The 17,387-nt window shown below is 36.7% G+C and overlaps 2 protein-coding genes across 7 annotated transcripts in view; both read right to left on the bottom strand.

The window, feature by feature from the left end:
- The window catches only part of gpr39 (G protein-coupled receptor 39), a 24,845-nt gene extending 20,810 nt beyond the window's left edge, over positions 1 to 4,035 (bottom strand). The window contains exons 1-2 of one of the 2 annotated variants that reach the window (XM_024287316.2): positions 3,866 to 4,035; positions 2,832 to 3,784 (exon numbers count right to left, since the gene is read on the bottom strand). In XM_024287316.2, the coding sequence (XP_024143084.1) occupies positions 2,832 to 3,615 (784 nt within the window). In that variant the 5' untranslated portion in view covers positions 3,616 to 3,784; positions 3,866 to 4,035. Of the gene's footprint in view, positions 1 to 2,831 lie in introns of both variants that reach the window. The other variant, XM_036209697.1, reaches the window with a different exon arrangement.
- A 3,049-nt stretch (positions 4,036 to 7,084) lies between these two features.
- The window catches only part of LOC112155030 (solute carrier family 35 member F5), a 15,153-nt gene continuing 4,850 nt past the window's right edge, over positions 7,085 to 17,387 (bottom strand). For 4 of the 5 annotated variants that reach the window (XM_024286396.2, XM_024286392.2, XM_024286393.2 and 1 more), the window contains exons 4-15: positions 16,224 to 16,286; positions 16,025 to 16,106; positions 14,294 to 14,484; positions 14,096 to 14,177; positions 13,900 to 13,987; positions 12,524 to 12,588; positions 12,300 to 12,404; positions 11,966 to 12,125; positions 11,799 to 11,889; positions 11,028 to 11,182; positions 10,376 to 10,464; positions 7,085 to 8,693 (exon numbers count right to left, since the gene is read on the bottom strand). In XM_024286396.2, coding sequence (XP_024142164.1) covers positions 10,383 to 10,464; positions 11,028 to 11,182; positions 11,799 to 11,889; positions 11,966 to 12,125; positions 12,300 to 12,404; positions 12,524 to 12,588; positions 13,900 to 13,987; positions 14,096 to 14,177; positions 14,294 to 14,484; positions 16,025 to 16,106; positions 16,224 to 16,286 — 1,164 coding nt within the window. In that variant the 3' untranslated portion in view covers positions 7,085 to 8,693; positions 10,376 to 10,382. The remainder of the gene's footprint in view (positions 8,694 to 10,375; positions 10,465 to 11,027; positions 11,183 to 11,798; positions 11,890 to 11,965; positions 12,126 to 12,299; positions 12,405 to 12,523; positions 12,589 to 13,899; positions 13,988 to 14,095; positions 14,178 to 14,293; positions 14,485 to 16,024; positions 16,107 to 16,223; positions 16,287 to 17,387) is intronic. The other variant, XR_002920742.2, reaches the window with a different exon arrangement.

Here is a 17,387-nt window from a genome sequence, read left to right as displayed (position 1 = left end):
GTGTTGCACAAATTTATAGCAGAAACATCTAAATATCCAAAACTAAAATGGAACTTTGGTTTAAATATCAAGCTCCAATATTAGTTTTTAAAAGTTCAATTGTTGTCACACACCTGGGGCAGACCCACTTCAATGAAAATTGTGTTTTTAACATGTTCTAGTCGCATTTTTCTTGTGATTTTCTGGTAATTATGGCCCGCAGCAGCAGTCTACTGACTGCAAGGACCATTTTGTTTTTGCTTTAACATTCTATCTTTCTGCGCCCTTGAGCCAAAATTTCACTCCCCCCACATGAACGAAAAGGGGCCAAAAATCGCTTATGGGGCCAAACAAAAATATTTCAAAATACGCAAACGAAAGCCAATTATACAAATGTAGAAAAGGAGCATTTTTATTAACTATCAATGACCAAAGTTTAGACAAACATCTTCTTGAATCTACATTTTTATCCTAAAATAACAGATGAGCTGTAATTGTGTCATAGTTCATCCCTTTGGCCCATATAAAACACCAGCACATGCTCAGGAAGAAATATTGACATGAATAGGGATGGACAAAACAAGGCTGTTACCCCGGGTTTCAACAAAAGGAAGTCATTTCAGTCACTATTTTTCTGCGGTACAAATTTTACCATTTTGGGACCAGATGATGTTAGTGCGCAAAAAGTCAGATAATCTGTCAAACGCTTCGAACTTTTGAGGAGGAGCCGGCAGGCACCACATACTTTTATTGAAGCATTTGATTGGCTAGTTTATAACTTGAATGACTTGAGATAATGTAAATATATCATTAAAAATAGCTTAGCAAGACCATGCTAAAAAAAGACACCAGAGCAAGAATGGTTATTCAGATAAACAGAGTGACTGAGTAATAACTGTTTATTTGTTAAAGAAGTCTATGGGATTTTGGCTAACTGGGACAAGCGGGTGCTTCCTATTTGGTCTGTTATAGCAGAGGGGATGATCAGTCCGTTTCTCTCTCTGTACTGGATGTGGAAAACCTCCTAAATATGAAGGCCCCAATTGGATCTGAGCCAGGACCACGTTTTTTTGTACTATAAAATTACTGGCAAATGTTGCATTTTTATGGTCATAAATATCATTTGTGCTTCTTTTCACCCATGTTTCAAACTAGACAAGGAAAAAAACATGTAATCCAGCTTTATCCCTTCACCAGTCTTTGGAGTTTTGTTCTTGTGTCTTTTCTCATTCAGCTGTATATTTTTGCGATCACCATCTGTGACGGAATTGCTGTATGACTTGGAAACCCTGGGAATTCAGCGACTTTTATTTCAGCCCGTCTGCAGTGGAGCATTCGAACAGCCACTATAAAGTGTCTCTATCTTCTTGTGTCCAGTGTAAGCTGATAACTAGTAGACCAAGACAAAGCCCCAACCTGAACCATGAGCCCTTCACTTCGTGCATGCCTCATACTCTGCATATTCACTTTTAAAAATGTAATCTTAGTTGGCAAGCTGCTGACCCCCACTCCTTCTGAAATCCTTACAGGCATTTTATATCATTCTTGTTCTCTGCTCTAAAGTAAAACACTGATAATCTGCTTTTTGAAACATGAAAGACTTAACAAAAATCCATGAGCAGTGAGGACTTTAGATCTGTTCACTTTTATCACATAACACAGACTGATATCTACAATCAAATGCTTTTAATCTTAATGTGAGATATTTAGTCTGCAAATTCGGGACTTTAAAACAAAAATTACTCTTTAAACACAACCTTTTGTAAATTGGTCACAACTTTAACAACATCGAGTTTGAGAGTCCTTAAATCTGTCAGTGCTTTATAATGGTTTCATTATTAACTATGTATATAAATGGTGCTTTAAATTTAGAAATGTCTTCAAATTTCATATTTTATCTTGCAACAGAAACACATTTTCTTGGATGTTTTTTAAGGATAGTGTAGTAAAGGAAATAAGGTGTTGTTAAAGAAAGGTGTGCTGAAAGAGTGGTGGATACAGAAAGAGAAGGGGAAAAAAGAAATAATTTCATAATAGTCATAGAACTACAGACATAAATAACTCAGCATAGAATTTCTCACAGTATTAATTGGATTCTGTATGGCCAAATAAAGTTTTAAGAGGGAAGGGCACATTAATTGCAGTTTCCACTCAATGGTAGTGGTGGTGGTGGAGGGGGGGGCACCTGCCGATTTAATTAAAAAATAAAAAACATGCCCTTAAATCTGTGTAAATATGTGAGCACTAATAAGATCAAAACAACTTATTAAATATAGGAAGTAAAGGAATACATATTCAAATAGTCCTTGAAAAAAAGCGGTAAATGCTTTTTTATGGGAGTTAAGGATGATTGTTCCCTTTTGCTACTTCTGTCTTGTGGTTTTTGGTGGAACTGCAGCAGGTTTGCTTCAAATTTGGACAGGGGAGTTATAGTGGAGCTGTTGTTTTTTTTAAATAATTGTGCACAAATACCAAGTTTTGCATGGATGTTCTTAAGGGTCCACTCTTTCAGAGGAGTACGTTAGCCATGAGAACATCCAAGATTTTTACATTTATAAATATATACATATATATAAAATAGCATTCTGTAGGTACCCCTCAAGTTTCAAGACACATTTTGTGCTTGAACATCCCATATTTTATTAATGTAAATCCATGCCAAATTTGATGCTTGTAGCACAAAATGCATGATAAACCCAACCGGCTCCGCCAGGGGTGTTGGTTGGTACTGAACTTATACCAAAATGATCATTTAAAATAAATATATAGTAAGTCTGACAAATAAAAGGAAACAAGCCTTACAGTAATTTAGCTTTAAACCCGATGTATCTAATATAAATTATGTAACTTACCCAGAAAAATGATTGTCTGCTTTCTTGATGTCTTGACTGCAGAACTTTCATGTTTGGTTGAACTCTCATTTCCATTGATGCCTGTTTCCACAGGTCCCATAGGTTTCTGCAGAACCAGGATCATGGCCCGGCACATGAAGGCCACACCGATCAACACGATCATGTAGACGATAAAAGCCACAAATATGCTGACTCTGTACATCACCCAGTGCTCCCTCAGGTTGGTGCAGAAGGTCAGATTCTGGTCGGGTGTGTCTGCTCGGGTTGGTATGAATCCTTGTGTTCCGGTGGCAATCAGCAGTGGCAAGGCTACAAGCAGAGACACCACCCAGGCAAAGGTGATCAGGGCAGAGGTGCGCTTTCCACTCAAAGCTTTGTAGCGAAATGGGTGACAGATGGCAAAATAGCGTTCAAAGCTCAGAGTGGCCACGTTGAGGATGGTGGCATAGCTGCAGGCCTCAAACAGAAAGTTGTAGATCTTGCAGGAGACGTTCCCCGATGAGGATGAGAAGGGGAACCAGATGGCGAAGTACAGCTCCACAGGCATGCCGATGAGGAGCACCAACAGGTCGGAGCATGCCAGGCTAACCATGTGGTCAGTGACGTTCTTCTGAAGGTAGCCATTACGCCTCAGCACCTGTGTCACTCTGATAGTGACTGAATTACCCACAATGCCCGTCAGTAGAATGAGACTGTACACAATCGTCAAGATAGTCTTAACTGTGTAGTTGGGTTCCAGTTTCCTCCAGTCTTTCTCTTCTGGCAGCGTGGTTTCGTCAGTCATTGTAACAGTGGTGAGCAAAGATTTTCCCGTCTTTTGATTACCTTATCAGCTCTGCTGGGCACAGTCCCTGTGATTTGTGCCAAGATCCAGAGGACACTTTTTACAAGCAGTTTGTAGAGAAAACTGTTCTCAGTCTCAAATTATTCCAGTTTCTCCGAGACGCGTGTCCCTGTTGGTGGGATCTCACATGTATCTCTGACTCCACAATGATTGGGCTTTTTAGAACCGTCTGTGACCTTTTTATACTCACAGTTACTCAGCAGCTTATCACATACAGGGCTCGATTCCGGTCTTGTTCCATCTCCTCGAAGTTCAGATGAAAACGTAGGACCCCCAGAGAGTCTTCACGGCTCACGCAGATTCATTCGCCTTGGCCTCGGTCTGAGCAAAGTGTTCACTCACATTTAACTCACACAAATTTCCTCCTCCCTCCTACGTGGGCAGGGCAGTTAAACATTAAACAGCACCAGAGGCAGCGGGGCTTGGTTTCATTTCTTATCAGTCCTAATGGGCCTTCTGTTTACATGCATATTATGCTTTAAGTTTTGGCAGAGATTGCAAGGTTAGTCAAAAATGAGTTGTAGCTAAAAATCAGGCAAATAGAGACTTTATAGAAGAAACGTTTCCGTCAGAGACTGTAAATTCTGATTAAAAGAAGAAAAAGAAACATTTAAATGACAGTTCAAAAACCCTATCAGTAGGAAAGGAGAGTAAATAAGGTTTTCTGCTGTCATTATCCCATTAGTAAATTTATTTGATGTGTTTTTGAGCTTTAAATTATACAAAAGGGCATTCAGATCCATTCCAGTTTGCCATAGACCCCTAAAACAGCAAGAAATTTAGGAATCAACCGTTAAAAGAAGCAACTAATTCCCAGTTAACATGAGTTGTAAGATTGAACCATGTTATAGACTACCTAAAACCTCTGGAAGGTCTTAATCAGAGCATGAGCAAACTAAATAAATGGCTATTGCCTCTTTTCATAATGCACTGAGGCCAAACAGACTCTTTCTATTTGTTAGTTTTTGTGTAAATGCTTTAAACTACCAGATAGCAATATTTTTCAACCCTAGATGTACAACTTCAAAGAAGCATTTGGTCGACCGCATAAGAAGACAGATAGTAAATGTTAGTTTTTTAAACAGGAACTTTGCTGAAATTAAGCAGACACTGCTGCACAGAAGAGTCAATTTTTTAACTTACATTATCACCACATTTTTTTTTTGTTTGTTTATGTTACAAAAGATTGCTTTCATGCAGAATAAACATCTTGTTTGTGGGTCAATCAAACATAGCCTACTAAATGGAAGAAAACTGACATCAATCACGAGACAAACCCAAACTAAATTCACACAATTAAAGAATCAACTGATTTGTTCAGGGTGCATCCCAAATTCGCCCAGTAGTAGAGCTGAGACAGGCTCCAGCAACCCTGTGACCCTGAAAGGGATTCAGCGGGTTAAGAAGATGGATGGAAGGAAGAATCCGAGCAAACTGACCTGCAGATAACTTCTTCCTCTTCTGGGGTTTATTTAGCGATCGGCAAACAACTGAACGTACGTAACCACCTCCTGCTGAAATTGAGTTTAAAGCAAAGAAAAAAAGAAATGTCAGAATTTAGACTATCTGAAGCAAAATTCAAAAGCTGGAATGACTTTTAAAAAACTTCAGACTATTCAAAATTACCTTTCACGTTTGAATTGAGTTCTTTTCATTATGATCATGAACCTTCCACTGAACACACAGTTTCCACCTGGCATCACAGTTTAAGTAAAAGGCTCCCCTGAGCAGGGAAGAACTGTCTTCATGCATGCCTGCTGATAAAGACTGACTGCCTTGGTTAGAAAAGAAAATAGCAGTTTTTGCATCTTTGAATACACTAGGGCTGCATGGTGGAGTAGAGGCTAACACTGTACTCACAGTGAGAAGGTCCTGGTTTGAATTCCAGGCGGGACCTTTTTCTGTGTGGTGTTTGTTCTCCTCGTTCATGTGTGGGCTTTCTCCAGGAACTCCCAGTCCAACAACATGCCTACTAGGTATATTGGGGATTCTAAATTGTCCCTTAGTGTGTGCTGTCTGTCCATGTGTGTCGGGTGCACTATGATTCAAAAGAACCCCATGAATATGGACAGTAAAAGTAAAATATCAAGTTTTTTCACCTGCAAAAGAAAAAAAACTTTAAAATATTTTTTTATGTGTTATTTTTTTATTTTTTGTAAATGGGGTGTACTTGTGTAGCATTTTTCAACTTTGATTAAATCCCAAAGCATACACTGATAGAGGCTCCGTTGTCATCCCTGGTGTCAAACTGTTACCACCAGGAGCAATGTGATGCTCAGAGGACAGTTCAACACACAGGCAAGCACAGAAGAAATCAAACCTGTAATCTTTCTATCAGAAATCAACCACTCTATCTTTTGTTTGTTTTTTTAACAGAACAACTTAAATTAAAACCGGTCTGGTTGTTAATGGGAGTTTTCTTAGGTACTTAGGTTTACCTTTAGGCTTAAGTAAAAGAGATGCTGTAAAATTCCACGTAGATAATTTGCAAAAAATTGCTCTTAGGGTAAAACATCATAAATAACTTAATTTTTGTTCTTGCTTAGTGATACCAGTTGACTGTTCAACAGACTAGGAGATAAAACAAGGTTTGCAGTCACTGTGTGATGCAAGCAGACCCCCAATAAATACAAATAGCAATTATTGAGCTGCACTCATCAGCCATTTCTTTTTCCATGAGTTCAGAAATGTTAGGTATCAGTTTTTTTTTTTCAAAAACTGCACAATTTAAGACCAGTTTTGTTGAAAATTATACCATATATTTTCCTAATTTAAAGACTGTAATAACTAGGATTGTAGTTTCACTACATAAACATAAATTTAAGGCACTGGGTTTCAGTACCAGGAGTAATTTCTTAAAGAAATCATTAGATGATTTTCTGCTTACATCAAAAAGAGCTAGTTAACTGTTAGAAACCTTTATATCAACTTCTGTCCTTCATTTTAAGCTTCATTTCTGCTCATGCTGGAATTATAAGTGTTAGTAGAAATCTAACCAAAGGTCTGATTTATTTTCTCTCATAAATGCTTTCTTTTTTTAAGATTTCAAACTTGATCTGCTTAACTTCCATGTAAAATCTACTTAATGCTGCAGTTTATGTCATTTCCATTTTTGTTATTACGCATAACAAGATGTTATAACTTTTTTTTTTATTTAACCCATAGGCATCCAGAACCAATTTTTCCCTAAAAAAATACTTTTTGGAAAATACCACAAACCATGTTTACCACAGAAAACATCTCAGATATTTTTTAGTTACACTGATGTCACCATGTGTTCTTATGTCAAGTATTAACCCACATATGCCTTTTTAGACTTTTAAGTCTTTTTCTTTCCATTTTTCTTTTTTGGTCATTTAAGAGATTACATAACATTTTTTTTTTTGATAAATTAACAACCTAACACAGATCTTTTCAAAATAAGTTTAATAGTGCACTAAAGAATAAAAACAGATGTAAAAAAATTACACAATTATACAAGAACTTCTGATAATAAGAGTGAATTTGCCATCACCACATTTTTTGGATTTTATTTTCAGATTGTACAAACATCTTTATTCACGTATAATAAAAACAAAGAAAACCAATGACAAAACCAAAAAAGAACCTGAGAAAGAAAACAATTATCCATGATTTAACAAGCACCAATGATGAAAGGAAAATGAATAAAGATGGGAAACATGGTTGAGTCTTCTGGAAAATCTGTTTTGACGATGTGAAAGTAGGTGACTTGTAGTTTCAACAGGTCCAATTTGTGAGTTTATTCTTACCTGTTTTTTCAACAAATCCAATCGGAAAAAAAAAAGAATTATGAATAAAATAACAGACAAAGAGCACAGACTTAACATTCAACAAGAGAGAGAATTTTTCTCATTCGTAGTGTTTACAAGCTGCACTAAATGACAGACGATGAATATTAAGTGAAAAAAGTGCTTTTTATCAACACACAAGATCACAAAAACAGCAAATATACTTAGTGTTGTCTTATGAAAAGTCAATTTTAACAGATACACCAGCCCGGCTTATGTTTTATAATCTGAACCCCAAGTAAAATATAATTCTTTTCAGTTGATATATTTACTATGATACATAGAAAATAACAAATATTTCTGCAGTGGTTATTGAAGTTTCACAAAAACTCTTTGTTCATGTTCCGCTGTAGAGTTCACCTCTTGCTACCATGTTTATGCTCAAACTAACCATATTGAAAAGGCATAGGAGGTTTTCCTTGGCAGAGGGATGTGATCATTAAATCACAGTTGTTTTCTAAATTAAAAAAAAGATAAACAGCAAAACACTGATAGATTGATATAGTCACTTTAAATATTCTGATTGATTGTTAGCCAGGAAACATGTTTATGCAAACCAGTAAAACACACCAAATGTATGTTTTCGCTCGCATTAGGCCTATATAGCCCCAAGAAAAAAAATTGTGATTTTTTTTAAACAATGCGTTAAAGAGGACTCATTTCTGAAGGTGCGGATGATGAAACCAGAGGCAATAGATCCTTCATGGGAAACCATTTTATGACAGTATAGGCTCCATACAGTCTTGTGATGATGTGTTGTATCTACACTTCACACTTGAAAAAAAAGCAGCACGTCCTCCAAAGGCCCACGAAGAAGTGGACCAACATCCAGCACTTTGTTGACAAAAGACAAAGTGCTATCCAATATTCAGCTTTCAAAAACAACATGACAAAAGTACCTCCTCTGTCAATGTCGTGAGCAAGCTCATCGTGTACCGTTTACCGGGTCACATGACCTTTTACTAAATAAAGTTCAGCACCTTGTTGTACCGTAAAGTTTCTTTGCACAAAAATAGATAAATCTGAATGTCTGTCTCTGCTGACAACAATGCAAAAAATAAAAATGCTGAAATAGAAGGGACAAGAGTGAATGAAGGGGATTTTAAAAAGTGCTGTAAAATCAAACTACATTTATAAGAGGCACAAAGGTAAGTTCATTGTCTCTGATAGTTTCCAGATTGTTTTCTCAGCCAAATCCGTGGTCATCACCTTCAGGAAAGAAAAGATTTGATTAAAAACACTCATAGAAAGCAAAAAAAGCCCTAGCATGTCTGTAAGTGAATATTAATCCCCTAAAAGCAAATCAAGTAGAATTATACAGCAATATTTCAATTAAAAAATGTAAATTTATTTGCAATTCATTGAAAAATATTAACCTTTTAAGTCAGCAATACGTACTATGAATCGTATCAGGAACCAAAAAATAGTTAAACAAATCGAATTCTTGTCAAAACTAATCATTACACCTCTAGTAAATTTCAAATAATATTAGTAAATGTATGGTATTATATGTGTTTATTTGTGTTTGTAGCCAATCACAGTCTCAGTTGTTTAAATGGATTTTTTTATACCAATCTTTGCACAAAAAATGTATCCCAAGGATTTTTAATGGAAGGAAAGATTTTACCAGGATAAAAATGCCTCCTAATGTCATTTAGGTTCTACTGTGGAAAAACCTTTTTTCTTATTGTAGCAACATAAGTGAAAGAACTAGAAACCAAAATATAAATTTGATTTTAATTTTCTGATGTGCAGTTTTATCATGCAGTCTTTCAAAATAACTAATTTCTTTCCATTGTAAAACTAATGTAATTAAAATGCGACAGCTTTTACAAGCCATGTCAAGATCGTTCAAGATCAATATTTTTTGGTTTATGAATCAAATGAAACTGTCCACAAAACAAACCTGATAAACATTAAAATAAATTGAGAAGAGAAATGAACAATCCTGTATTTTAGGCCTAAATGTTCACTGATACTATGCTGAAGAAGCATAGACAGGCTGTAGTGTGTCCATTCTTTCATTCCCCTTATGAGAAACAGCATAATGAATTCCAAATACCTTTCGGCTCTGCTGGTAATTACTTGAAGGATTGGAAAGAGGATGAGAAAAGTTCAAGTAACATTTGAATAAGTGGAGAGTAAACTGACTTCAACCAGAAGAAGGCTTTGTGAAGTGGGCGGCCATCTTCTGGCTAAAGAATTACATGTTTGACAGCCTGTCAGGCTGGTTGTCTGTTTCTTATGCCGACCAGAATCTCCAAACGCTGATCTCACCTTACAACAGTTTTCAGAGAAAAATCTATTTGGAGGAATAAATCCACTTTAGAGCTAATTTAAAATTAAATTCCTGTCTGTTTTTTTAAATATTTAGTAAGGCTGGGTTGATCAAATTGATCTGAATCAATCTAAGCTTAATCAATAATCGATCCAAAAAAGTAGAGATCGATCTAATGCATAATTCTAAAGCATGCTAGCTTGATGCTAACCTGTAATGGGATTTCCCATAGGACGGCTAATACAAACGCTCTGTTAAATTCACAGGCATGAATTTACCAAACTCTTTTAAACAAATATGTTTCTAAAGTAACCATTTGTGGTCTGAAAGTACCGTTTTTTCTCATACTTTCTTCTTCTGGAATAAGGTCTAATCCTATAGATTGATCGCCACCTAGTGGCCGAAGTGAAACTCCCTCCAGGAGAGGCAGAACAATTGTTAGAGCTTCTCTGTTTGAGAATCCATGCAACGCTGTATGCTATCAACAATTTCATTATAATTTCACCAATATATTTTTCAGTATTTGAACTGTATCAGATTAATATGAATATCCTCAAAGCATATTCAAAGAGTTAAGGCCGCACAGGAAGAGGGTAATGCATTGCGTACTCACAGATGTATCACGAAAGGAAGCTGGCTTCACTGGGAGAGACTGTGTTCAGAGGAATCAGGCTTTCACACTGTTCAGAGTCTTCTGGCAGTCTGGAGGAAGGAAGTTGTTTGTAAATTATCATCACAGTCATTCTCCTGACAACCATCATTATTATAATCATCCCTAACTAGACTGGAGCAAGCATTCACAGAAGCATGGAGCGAGAAACTGCTGCCAAAAGGTTAGTCAGTCAAGCATGTGTAGCTGATTACAGACTTTACTAAGTGAGGCTGCAGCTACAAATGGAGTCCATTATCCTTGTGAGAATGTCAGAGAATAAAAAGATTGAGTGTGTAATGGGAAAGTCTTCTTTTTTTTAATATGGCAGTATGTCAAAATAGAAGCAAACAATTCACTTCCGTTTGAACACTTAAAAGCTTTAACATTTATAAAGATAAAAAAGGAAATTAGTGATTTTAATACAAAAAAAAATCATATTTTAGGGTAAGCATGTCACAAATTTTAAACATAAGGAGCACAAACACAGAAGCAACATATCTCTGCTTCAGATAACAACAAACAGGTGAGTTTCAATTAATTTGTTCATCTAAAGAGCAAGTTTCTAAACTTAAAATGTGTCTGTAACCAAAATATAAAACTGAACATTAACTACCTTTGAATACGGTGTTTTCTGCAAATGAAAGAATATAACCTCCTCAGCCCCACCAATACTGGATCCCAGTTGTTGTAGTGGCTTAATAGTGCGGCGATGAAGAAGGATATAAAGACAGGCAGCGCCCCAGCAAAAAATAACCAGGAGAAGCGCACCTGTAAACATGCAGATGTGGGTTAAGTCAGACATCTGATCAATATAGGAGGGAACATTTAGAGAATAATTTTTTCAAACAAATAACTAGTTCATTCATTCATTTTCCTGACCGCTTTGTCCCTATCCCGGCTACTGATGGGCGAAGGCGGGGTACACCCTGGACAGGTCGCCAGCCTGTCTCAGGGCCTCAATCACACACCCATCCACTCTCACATTCACACCTAGGGGCAATTTAGAGTCACCAATTAACCTATGAAGCATGTTTTTGGATGGTGGGAGGAAGCCGGAGTCCCCGGTGAAAACCCACGCATGCACGGGGAGAACATGCAAACTCCACACAGAAAGGTCCCAGCCAGGAGTCGAACCGGGGCCTTCTCGCTGTGAGGCAAGAGCGCTAACCACTGCGCCACCGTGCAGCCCACAAATAGCTAGTAAATCAGAAAAATATGATTCCAATATAAAGATGTTAAGAAGAAACAACTTTATGTATTTTATAGCCTTAAAAATAAACTATGCCACTATGTAAAACTTTAATAAACTTCATTTCTCAACAGCTAATATATTTTAAGAACACAAATCTCAATATATATATAGATGAGTTAGAAGGAAACTTACCTTCTGCATGCAGATGTCTGCTAGAATAGAGAGTGGGATGGTGAGGCTGAGGGCCAGAGTCCCAATTAGAGACGATGTAAGAAAACAGCCCCTGTTACATAAAAAAAAAAATATTGTTTTCTTTCCGTGTTGATATAAAACTGATGAATAAATGGTCAACCTCTCACCAGAGCCAGAGAAACTCGGAAAGAACTGTTCCGATGAGGCCGTTGATGAGGATGTACGTCCACACGAGTTGACTGGGCAGCTCGAAGGACTCGAAGCCGGTGTAGTGAAGCAGGAGGAAGCCGGGCCACAGCAGCAGCAGGTTGAACAAACCCACAAACCCTGAGAGACACACAGCAGCTTTAATAAGGGCAACTTTGAAGACTTCTACAAGGATTTTGTGTCTGTTATAAGTTCACAGAAATTTAAAGGTAACAGAGTAATTGCTAAAACTGGCACATACTTAGAAAGAAAAAAAACTCTTAAGACAGTAAAGTACAAAGGAGAAATGCTTACCGAAAAACATTGGAATGTCTAGCTTGTCTTCTCGATCCACCCGTCTTTTGATCATCACAATGTAGACGGCATACAGCACAGCCCCAGCCAGTGACCACAGACAACCTTCAAAAAAGAGTTTCACTTGATTACATTCAAAGTTCTTCAGCTGCATCATTTATAGGCTACAGTTTGAAAACCTTCTGTTTAGAGAAAGGAAGGAATAAAAACAGAAACGGCTGTACCTCTGACACCGTTCCCATCAAGGCTGTCCATGCTGGAGATGCTCACAAGTGCAACACCGCCCATGCTGAACAATACAGATAAAAAATATGAATTACTTTGCAAAAAAATAAAAAGTAAAATTCTGGTTTGAAGAAACTTTGCTTATTTTCTTAATCTCAACAGAGAAATAAATGTCAGGATAAAAAAGTTTTCTCTCTCTCTTTCTATTATCACACAAAATTATTAAAAAAAAATGTAAAGGGGTCACATGTACCACTGTTTTTGACAACTTAAAAAAATTGTTTTGTCATAATAAAAGATGTCATCTTATAAAAGGTAGCTGGCAATTACATTAGCAATACCTAAAAAAAAAACACTTTTTAATGACAGAATTTTTAAGAAGTAATAAAAATATTGACAACTCCATTTAAAACAGATTCACCAGAGTGCATAAAAAGATCCCCATCAATGAAAATTATGCTCTTGTATCTTTTTTTTCTCATGATGGAGGACATAGAAAGAAAATTAAGATTAAAATTGTATTTCTGAGTATTTCTGTATTGAATTTGTTCAAAATAAAGAGCAGATGAAAAAATGCCTTTAGAAAAAACCTGATGCATCCCCTTGCAGACGACTAGATCCAAGTACGTATTTATTTTTCTCGTCCACGCTGGTATCTGGCTCTAAACTGTACGGCTGGATATCTCTCCGATATTACTCGCTATTTTTGCTGCACCGCTTATGTTAGGTTGGGGTTGTAAGGGGCTGTAAGCTAGCAGGAGAGAGTGTAAACAAAGGGATGATGGGAAGTCTAGGCACGTTTATTCTAGGCCAAAAGTCTCACCCACATGTCAGGCGATTTTCTGATGAACTACTGCCGCTCTGCAAAAACTATGTCATAGTTAGATTTTGGCTAATAACGGCATAATCATAATTAAAAGAGTGGGAACTCTTTTAAAATAGACCAAAAGATGATCAGAGTGAGACTTTTCATTTATAAAAAAACTTTGAGTACAACTTTCAAATATTTGGCATCAGAATTTTGGTTTAAGTTGGAGGATTTGCATCTGACACAGAGAGAAGTACATAATTTGGATTTTTATAAACATCCATCAAAAATAGGTAAGTTTTTTATGTAGTGGCTCTGCTGAGCTGGCTGGTAATGGTCACACTGGGAGAACTTATCTGTTCGACTGGGTCAGACTCTATTCGGTATAATTAGCAACTCCTAGCAGGGAAAGAGATGCATTTGACAGAGCATGCATAAGGTGTCATAAACAATCAGAGACGCTGAAAGATCAAGCTCAGGTTGGAGAGTTTGTCTCACTTGAAGAATATTTGAAAAAATTATATTCTCCCCGATAAATTCAGAAGAAAGCTTGTGAAAAATGAATACCTCAGAGCCACTGCAAGTAGTTTAGACAGGGTGAAACGGTCACTGCTGTTGCTGGGAAATATGGATGCAAAGATGAGTGTGAAGAGTCCTGTTGGGGGAGACATAAAGAGGTTTATTAGAACGAAACATGTAGTGAAAAAAATTGAGTTTGTCAATAAAGAAATACAGTTTGGACAATAAAAGAACAATGAGATACCTGAAGTAGATGACAAAATGTTAACAATAGCAACCTGTGTGCCTGACAGGGCTTCCTGGTATGACAGGTTAGCCAGAAACCACTGCAAAACAAACAGAGATAACAAAGTTCGCCTGTGTTACAAAATCTAAACTTTAACAGACCTCAATTAAAAATGTGTTTCTTCAAATACTGTAACTCCAGATGCCTTCAACTCACCACAAAGCAGAAAAAGAAGCTGATTTTTGCCACATCTGTGATGGTTAGCTTTGCCACAGAGCGCAGCATGGCCTCATGGTCTTTGGCAGCTAGATAGGACATGCGGGACAGCTTGGCCTCCAGGGCTTGAGTGGACGGCAACTGGCGCACCTCCATAATATTACTGAAGCGGACCCGCTGCTTTTTTGGTGCTGGGGGAGCAGAAAGAAGACTAAATATTTGCAGCAAACAAAGCTATTTATATTTAAATGTCAGAATATAATAAAAACTAATTTAATTAATTGTCTTTTTTTCATTAACAACATTATAATTTATTTGCTTTATGCAAAATGTCAGAATCATTAGGATTTAATGTACAACTAAGATGAGGATAAGCTGAGTTAATTACATATGTGATAAACACTTAAATTAAATCAAATTGGCAAGGAATATATGCAACTAAAAGCTACAGGTTTGTAGAAAAGCACCAATAAAAGACCGGAAAACTGAGCTCAATCACAAATTTTGTTAAGAGGCTTAAAAGAAAGAAAAAAATAGTGAAACAATTTAAACTTGGCTATAAATACAAGGTTAGATGTTCTAGGTTAGTTGACCAAAAGCTCATTTCTAAACTAGATTTGCAATTCCTGAAGAAATTGCGTCTGATTGCTGAAAGCAATAGCGCTCTGAAGCATTTTAAATAATTTTATAGATCAATACTGCCCTCTCCTGTGAAAAAGTAACATTAATTTCTGTCAAATTAGGTTTACTGAATAAATATTCAGATCAATATTGGCAAAAAAAAAAGTAAATGTGTTCACTACAACTCAAATATAGATCTTTAAGCCAAAAACTTAAAAATGTGATCAATTTCCAATAAAGTATTGTCAATGGATACTTTAAGTGTGTTTCATGAATATAGACAAAAATCATGTCATCACAGCAGCTGGTGTGCAGTGAACACATACTTTCTCATAATGACTCTTATTTTAACAAAACTGCACATTTTCAACTCCCCTATTCATTTTCCAAACAGGTTAAATACATATTGGGCACATGAGGTTGCTTTAGCCTATCCCAGCCACTGTTGGGACAAAGGTGGGATCTACCTTGGATGGGATGGCAGTGCAGCAGGGGCACGCAACCACACGCTTACATTTATAACAAGGGACAATCTAGAATAATCCACTATGTTGTCTTGTCTGTTGCATTAAACATCTTAGCTTATGTATTTATTTTTGTTCTCTTCATCTGCAAGAAAATTACAGAAATTGATAATCTCTGCACTTGTGTAGGATTCTATGAAAAACCAAAGCAAAAGAATATATTTTTCATTTGAAATTGAAAACTTGAAAATCTTAAAACTGATCATTTAGAGACACAGGGCTTCTTTAACTTTGTAAACATTCATTCTTATATTAAAAACACATTTTAGCCACAGATAAATAGCAGCTACAATAATATTGTTTAAATTCCAGCCAATACTAATCTTACCGGAAAAGCTTCATATCCCTAAAAGATACAGATAAGAAAAGCCCACTTTCTGGATCATCTTAATCATAATAATGACTACTTAACTCCCAATATTAAGACTGTGTGACTTAATGAGTGATTATCAGTGAAATAATTTTGCTGAAATTGTATGCCTACTATGTTCTCCATTTTATTTAAATTAATACAGAAAACCTGCAACCACCTGCAGGACTGTAAAATCTCTTACTAGACAAAAATGAAGTTTTACTCTGTACTCACAAGATTCACAGTCATGTATTAAGTAGTCCGAGTGTTCGCTGGGTACATCCTGAAACTTCATTGGTACATACAGTGGCTCACTCTGCACAAACATGACAGTGTTTGCTCAGTAACAGGTACAAAACTTAGCATAGTGCCTTCACCAGTGAGGCTGAACACAGTAAATGTAGTTTCTTTTCAGTAACAGATGTGCACATACCAAGCGGTTGTTCACAGTGTTGTCATTGGTGCAGGGCGTAAAGTAGGCCTCAGCCTCAGCAAACTGCATAAAAGAGAAATACGTTTCAGAGACAAAAATTATTGAGAACTTTTAGAAAAAAATTGTTGTTTTTTTTTATAAAAGAAAGTTTTCATGGTCAAATGTAAAAAAAAATTAGATCAAAATTGTTGTAGGTTAAAGTCCCACTCTAACTATTTTTTTCTATTGTAAAAGCGTTCCCAGTGGTCTTTTAATATGCAGTTTTTAGCCAAAAAGCCCGTGTCGCTTTTTTATGATATTTTTTTTCAAAGCATCAGGAGCTCATTAGAAATTTGCCTCTGGGTTGTGGACAGAGCTATTTGGACGTTAGCGTTGCTATTTTCCCATCAGCCCTTTGTTTGCACTCTCTCCCACTAGGTTATAGCCCCTCACAAGCCCTAAACTACATTAGAGAAGCAAAAAAAGGGCAAACAATGTTGGAGATATCTAGCCGTACAGTTGTGAGCCAGATGACAGTTCTGACGAGGAAAATGAAGACATTACTGGATCAATATGTCTGCATCAGAATTAGAGAAGGGAGACTTTGGCCCGCCCATGGCAGTTGCTGTGTCACAAACCCAAACTTTTTCAAATTGTGGGTTTTCATCTGCTCCTGATCCATTACCCAGTAGGTCTTTAAACACTATTGTACTGTGCAAAGGTTTTAGGTAGGAGGGAAAATGTTGTAAACAAGGAATGCTTTCAAAAATAGAAGACCTAATTATTTATTTTCATTAATCAACAAAATGCAAGGAAGGAACAAAAGAGAAATCTAAATCACCCTTTCTTGGTTTTTCTTGGTACACTTGTTCCTAGTTTTTGAAGAACCTCAACTGGTAGGTTGTCAAAACTCCTTGGAGAGTTAACCCATAATCTTTAGTGGATGTTGACTTTCTCACATCCTCCTGTTTCTTCATGCATTCTCAGACACACTCCGTGATGTTTATCTCAAGACTCTAAGGGCCACGCCATCATTTCCAGAAAGCCGTTCTTTATGCTGAAGATTGTTCTTCATTACCTTGAATGTGTCTTTGGAGTTGTTCTGCAGATTAATAAAATCTGAGCCAATCGTAGCATTTCATGATGGATACGTTTCTGCCCGAATTTCTCAGCATTTAGAAAATA

Source organism: Oryzias melastigma, linkage group LG21 (assembly GCF_002922805.2).
Source record: "Oryzias melastigma strain HK-1 linkage group LG21, ASM292280v2, whole genome shotgun sequence".
NCBI lineage: Eukaryota > Metazoa > Chordata > Actinopteri > Beloniformes > Adrianichthyidae > Oryzias > Oryzias melastigma.
Note: the sequence above shows the minus strand (reverse complement) of the source record. Positions and strands in the feature narration are given on the sequence as shown.